The 6885-nt window shown below is 39.7% G+C and overlaps 1 protein-coding gene across 2 annotated transcripts; it reads left to right on the top strand.

The window, feature by feature from the left end:
* Nucleotides 1-177: 177 nt before the first annotated feature.
* Nucleotides 178-4008, top strand: LIG4 (DNA ligase 4). Of its 2 annotated transcripts, none has more exons than XM_009276050.2 (2): nt 178-264; nt 399-4008. In XM_009276050.2, the coding sequence occupies exon 2, from the start codon at nt 415-417 to the stop codon at nt 3148-3150; it is 2736 nt and encodes a 911-aa protein (XP_009274325.1). In that variant the 5' UTR covers nt 178-264; nt 399-414; the 3' UTR covers nt 3151-4008. The 2 variants fall into 2 exon arrangements, with proteins under 2 accessions (XP_009274325.1, XP_009274326.1); XM_009276051.2 differs by having other exon boundaries at nt 188-274.
* The last annotated feature ends 2877 nt before the right edge of the window (nt 4009-6885 follow it).

Genomic DNA, 6885 nt, shown 5'->3' with positions numbered 1-6885 from the left:
GGCCGGGGGAGGGGCGGGCCGAGGGCGGGGTGGTGTCAGGGCGGGCTGGGCCGCGGGGGAGGGCGGCGGAGAAAATCGGTCTCCGAGCGGTGAAAGCTCCCGCCTGCGCAGCAGCGGGAACGCGGGGGGAGCGCGGTGCCTTCTCCTGTCTTCTAGTCCTCTCGCCTGGGTGATGCCTGCGTGGCAGTGTCGCAGCCTGGCTGCCGAGTTTCACCCCTGCCTAAGGATGGTGGTGCCAGCTGGTCACCCTTAAGTAAAGATTAAGTAAGTTAAAGTAAGTAAAGTTAAATCCTAATAAGAAAAAAACAGTAAATCCTAATTAGAAATATCTTTTTTCGAGACAGAATAACATGCTGGCGTTTCCGTTCTCTACAAATACATGCTTTCTTTGTTCTTAGTGAAAAACGGACTCTGATGGCTTCCACACCTGCTTCGCAGCCTTCTGAAAAAACAGTGGCCTCTCACGTCCCTTTCGCAGATCTGTGTTCTACTCTGGAGCGAATACAGACGTGTAAATCTCGCCCGGAGAAAACCAAGTATTTCAAGGAATTCCTGGATTCCTGGAGAAAATTCCATGATGCCCTTCATCAAAAAAAGAAAGACGTCACGGATTCTTTTTATCCAGCTATGCGGCTTATTCTTCCACAGTTGGAAAGAGAAAGGATGGCGTATGGAATTAAAGAAACTATGCTTGCGAAGCTGTATATTGAACTGCTTAACTTACCAAAAGGTGGCAAAGATGCTGCAAAGCTTTTAAATTACAGGACACCTGCTGGCTCATGTGGAGATGCTGGAGATTTTGCAATGGTTGCATACTTTGTGTTAAAACCCAGGTGCCCAAAACAAGGCAGACTGACAATAGAACAAGTCAATGATCACTTAGATGCGATAGCTAATAATAATGCTGCTAAAAACAAGGGTCTGTTAAAGAAAAGTCTTCTTCAGTTAATTACCCAGAGCACAGCACTGGAACAAAAATGGCTCATCCGGATGATTATAAAGGATCTAAAGCTTGGTGTTAGTCAACAAACTATATTTTCCATTTTTCATCCTGACGCTGCTGAATTGCACAACGTCACAACTGATTTGGAAAAAGTTTGCAGACAACTGCACGATCCCTCTGTCTCACTCAGTGATGTTTCCATCATGTTGTTTTCTGCCTTTAAACCAATGCTTGCTGCTATTGCTGACGTCCAGCAAATTGAGAAACAAATGAATAACCAAATATTCTACATAGAAACTAAGCTGGATGGTGAACGTATGCAGATGCACAAAGATGGAGACGTGTATAAATATTTTTCCCGAAATGGGTTCGACTATACTCAGCAGTTCGGTGCTTCCCCCCTTGACGGTTCATTAACCCCATTTATTCATAAAGTATTTAAAAGCAATGTACAAAATTGCATTCTCGATGGTGAAATGATGGCTTACAATCCGGAGACGCAAACCTTTATGCAAAAAGGAAACAGATTTGACATCAAAAGAATGGTGGAGGACTCTGATCTGCAGACGTGCTTCTGTGTGTTCGATGTATTGATGGTTAACGATCAGAAGTTGGGTCACGAAGTACTAAGCAGAAGATATGAAATCTTAAGTAGTGTATTTACCCCGGTAACGGGCAGGATACATGTTGTGCATAAAACAAGTGCCAGAACGAGAAAAGAAGTGATTGATGCTTTAAATGAGGCAATAGATAACAGAGAGGAAGGGATTATGGTGAAAGACCCCACGTCCACCTACAAGCCTGACAAACGTGGGGAAGGCTGGTTAAAAATCAAGCCGGAATACGTCAATGGGCTGATGGATGAACTAGACCTTTTAATTGTTGGTGGTTACTGGGGAAAGGGCTCACGTGGTGGAATGATGTCTCATTTTCTGTGCGCTATTGCAGAGACGCCTCCTCCAAATGAAAAACCTACCGTTTTCCACTCTATTTGTCGTGTTGGCTCTGGCTATACCATGAAGGAATTGTATGATTTAGGTTTGAAACTGGCTAAGCACTGGAAGCCCTACCATAGGAAGGACCCTCCCTGTAACATTTTGTGTGGAACTGAAAAACCTGAAATGTACATTGAACCTTGCAACTCTGTCATAGTTCAGGTCAAGGCAGCCGAGATTGTTAGCAGTGACATGTACAAGACTGACTGTACTTTGAGATTCCCCCGAATTGAGAAGATAAGAGAGGACAAAGAATGGTACGAGTGCATGACTTCAGACATGTTAGAAGATCTCAGAAGCAAAGCAGAAGGGAAGCTGGCATCTAAGCACCTTCATATAGATGAGTATGACGAGCCACAAGAGAAAAAAAGGAAAACTGTGTCAAAGGTGAAGAAGATAATTGGGATAGCTGAGCAATTTAAAGCTCCTGATCTTTCTAATGTAAGCAAGGTTTCAAATGTATTTGAAGATGTTGAGTTTTGTGTTATGACAGGAATGGGAAAATACTCAAAGTCTGAACTGGAGAGCAGAATAGCCGAATGCGGTGGCAGCGTGGTACAGAACCCGGGGCCGGAGACTTACTGTGTCATTGTAGGGGCTGAGAATGTCAGAGTGAAAAACATCATTGCTTCCAACAAATACGATGTGGTGAGGGCAGAGTGGCTCCTTCAGTGTTTTCAGACCAAAATGCTGGTGCCTTGGCAGCCAGCCTGTATGATTCACATGTCTCCTGACACAAAAGAACATTTTGCTCGTGAGTATGATTGTTATGGAGACAGCTACACAGCAGACACAGATGTTGCACAACTCAAGGAAGTGTTCTCGAGAATGAAAGACAATAAGGTGATGCCGTTGGACATGATCGTAAAGTTAGAAGAACGTTACTCGTGGAACAGTTGTCCGCTCAGTATATTCAGAGGAAACACTATTTACGTGGACTGTTACGCTGTTGTTAATGAGCCCGGAACCAGAATCCATGGAACAACACTATCAATTAGAGCTTTGGAGCTCCGTTTTTATGGTGCAAAAGTAGTCTCTCACCTTGAAGAGGGCATCTCCCATGTTGTTATAGGAGAAGATCATTCCCGGCTAAGAGAGGTGAAAGCACTCAGGAGAACATTTGGGAAAAAATTTAAAATCGTATCTGAGCTGTGGGTAACGGAGTCCGTGGAGGAAGGAGTCCCAAAGAATGAAAATCAGTACTTAATTTAAAGTAGTTTTTAAGCTTGGAGCGAAAGCATTCTTGTTGGCGTGATTGGACTTGGATATTAAGAGGTTGCCTTAAATTTTTTCTGTGTTTTCATGTCTGTTTAAATCTGGCTCTGGCTGAAGAATAACACTGTATCATTGAAATCGGAGGAAGGCTTTTAATTGTACTGTTGCAGAAGCAAGAGGATGCTAAGCTATGTCGGAGGAGAAAAAAACCACCACCAGATAAATAATGTAAGCCTTTTGCTTCACAGACAGGTCTCAGGAGGGATCTAGTATTTTACATGAGAATTCCTAGCTATTAATAGTGCTTGCCTCCATTCTTCAAAATGGAGACAATAATTCAGTATTTTATGGAGATTCTACTGTTTAACGTATTGCTTATTTATTGATTTACAATCTGATTCATGTTTTTGTAGAATTGTTTTGGGTGTATTCCATATGCTACAGAACTCAGTAATTTATAAAACTTGTCTGTACTATTTTAATTTGTTTACATTGTTTTTAGCAGAGCCCCACACAGCCTCAGTAGCACTTTAGTTTTAGGATATTGTATTGATTCCATGTTTCTTTGTATAAATAACTATTATAAAATAGAACCTAAACTTCTGATTGAGGTGCTAATAAATTAATAATGACCTATATACCTGTAAAATGCAAATCAATTACTTAAAAACTGCAATGACCTCCTGCGCTCATTACAGTTAAAGCTAAACCGTGAAGCGTGATAGAGTTAGGCTTTTACGCTTAACTACCAGTTTTGTCTTTCAAAAAATGTTTCATAAGCCATTTCAGTAATGTAAGATTAATTTCCAAATATCCAGTTCAATGTGCATTTTTTTCAATTAATAAATAAAATCTGTTTTTGAAGTCTGTCTGGTAAGTGTTGGGGTTTTTTTGTTTTGTTTTTTTTTAGTGAGAGAGAACTCTTTTGGAAAGCATGAAACTTAGTTTCTGATTTTACTCTGTTAGATAACTTATGCATTGACTTTGAGGGGAGAAAGGTTCAGGCCTCAGTTCTTGTTATGTCAGTACTGGTATCAAACAGAACTGCTGTTGGGCTGATTGCGCAGAACCAGTTTTTGGCTGACCTAATTCTTCAATGCTTTTTGTGGTCGTATTCATATAAAAAACTACTGTAAAAAGAATTGGGAAATGTTGTATGAAAGGCTAATTGGAAGGACATTTGTTCTTATCTCTTATAGTTTAAGCTTTAGGAGCTCCCTTATTTGAAATATACTAAATAGGTAAAATGTAATAACCACTTCTCTTAAGCCACCATATAAATTGTTAAAAAGCAGAATATTTTTTGTATACGTAGACTAACATATACTGACGGTCAGTGCTTTTTTTTTTCCTCTAACAATTCAAGTAGAAAATTGGTACATGTGAAATATAATACTTCAGTTTTAACACACAGATTTCTCCTAAATGGGTTTTAGTAAAATATGTTTTTTAGGTGATCCTGGTTAGGAAAGTTAAGAGAAAAAAAGGCAAATATGAATTACAGCTGACTCTTGACACATTGTCAAATATCTCACTTTGAGATCTAAATGTTATTTACAGAGATGTATTTAAAAAGTATTAATTCCATGTTGTCTTTTTGTTCTCTCAAAGCTATGCAAGGCTGGGGAATCTAGAACTAGTAACTTACCAGCAAAATTGTTACTCTTTTTACTGACTCCTCAGTACTCAGCATACTGGAGGTTTATTTTTATATTTATTTAAACTGAATGTTTACTTTTTCACAAATAATACTACTAAAAAAAAATCTTGCAGATGCAGTATGCTGTTTTAGCTTGTTTTATTTTGTATATCGTCTCAGTTATAGTTAGAAGTAGAAATTAATTGTTAATCACGCGTATTTGTATGTGGTATGATAATTAGCATACTGGATAATGTCAAGCAATTTAGATGGCGTGTATTTCTTTTGGTTACTGTCTCACAAATTTACATTTACTTTAAAATGATGAATAAGAAACGCTGTACTTCGTATGTCAGTGTAAAGGGAATCTTGCTACTACACTGTAAAAATACAGGCATTGCAGGCCAGGTGTTCTTTTGAGATGCTTCTTTTACATGGCGACTTGGGTGGATGGACTGTGGATGAAACTGGACCCAGCTGTCGGTAAAGTATGTATCTGGAATGTAAGCCAGGGGACGGGAGAATCCATGGATCCTCTAAGCAAAGGCATTCTCGTGGGAGAAGAGTAGTGACAGGAAAACAGGAAAAGTAGGGAAGAAGTTTGTGAATCTGCTTAGTTTCAAGGAAATTCTGATTTGTACTGAAGGAACGAATGAAGGCTGGAAATGATTCAAAAAGTAAGAATATGTTCTCCAGACACAAAAGTTTTTCTTAAAAAGTCTAATTAAGGAGATATGCAGAGAATTTCATGCATGATGTCTGAGGATGAATATAAGACAAGATTTGTAGGTAGCAGTAAGAGCTGATGTAGATCAACAGTGTTTGTGTACCAAAAAATGTCTTTTATCTATTTTGTTTCATCTAATTTAAAAAAAAAAGTTTTGACGTATAAAACTAGCCTTATTATTAGGTAATCATCATCCATTAAAAACAAGTGCTAAAGAAAGAGGAAAAGCTGGAGTCAAAATGCTGAAACATTAACCTGATGTTTGAACTTCCAGAGGACCCCCTCTGATTACAAAACATCAGCCTATTGTATTTTGTACTGCAATAAATATTCCCATTTTCTTAATTACATTTAGATGTTTGAAAATAGAGGTTTTGTAGGTGAAGATTTTTTAGCTTATTTACATTTCGTGTAAAGCTGTTTTTTGGGGTTTTTTTGTGGTTTTGGTTTGTTGTTTTTTTTTTTTTATTAAATAGGCACTTGGCTTGAGAGCAAGCTTTCCACTTTGCATTGTAATATAAAGTTTTATTTTAAGATGATGTTCCTGAAGAAGTGGAGAAAGAAAGAAGAGAAAAAGGGACTGTAGGCCTTGCAGTTTTGGGGGGAATAGAGAAAAGTTTGGTCTTGATCCTATTCACTGGCTTGTAACTGGCACTTTTGAAAAACGCTGCCGGTGACGGAGAAAGAAGAGAGTAACTTCCAGGACCTGCTGTAGCAGAACATCTGGTAGGTGCCCATCCTGTCTGCAACTGTACGTTGGTGAATGGTGGTCTGATTTCTTTGCTAGTTACAAAGGCAGTTCTGCACAGGCAATAAACTTCAGAATCCCTGGGAGAAGGTTCCACTGTTCACTCTGTTTATTAAACAATTTAGTAAAACAGGCTCACATCTAACTTTTCTACTCAGAAAGGCATATACTCAAACTTGTGTAGTGCAATTTTAGAATTAAAAGCCTGTGGGCAGCTTGCACACAGTATCACAAATCTTGCCAGGGAGCAATATTTTTTTATTTCTTCATATGATTTCCCTGACTTGTCAGTGGAAACACAGCGTGTATTGACCGTACAGAGCTGGTGAAATCTCGGATGTGCTCATACGTTAGAATATACGCCTCAGTTTCACACCTAATGATGTAAAATGAAAGACTATGGCTTGCTAATATTGCAGACATTTATGCCAGGTATAAAGCAAGTGCCAAGCGCTGTTATTGCTCTTTTATACCCTTTTCACTCGCAGGGGTGATGATCAGCTCCGGCGCAGGTGCGTCCTGCAGCGGAGCAGCGGACCACGGTGTACAGGGGGGTTCCTGAGCCGGGGAACCCACAGGGGAGTGCAGAGACCCGCCGGGAGCCGGCAGCTCTCACCA

This window comes from Aptenodytes forsteri, unplaced genomic scaffold (genome assembly GCF_000699145.1).
Source record: "Aptenodytes forsteri isolate BGI_AS27 unplaced genomic scaffold, ASM69914v1 Scaffold96, whole genome shotgun sequence".
Taxonomy (NCBI): domain Eukaryota; kingdom Metazoa; phylum Chordata; class Aves; order Sphenisciformes; family Spheniscidae; genus Aptenodytes; species Aptenodytes forsteri.
The sequence above is the reverse complement of the archived record's forward strand: the minus strand, read 5'-3'. Positions and strand labels throughout refer to the sequence as shown.

Excerpts from the sequence above, each read along its gene's own strand:
- LIG4 (XM_009276050.2), top strand. The coding sequence starts at position 415 with ATGGCTTCCACACCTGCTTCGCAGCCTTCTGAAAAAACAGTGGCCTCT.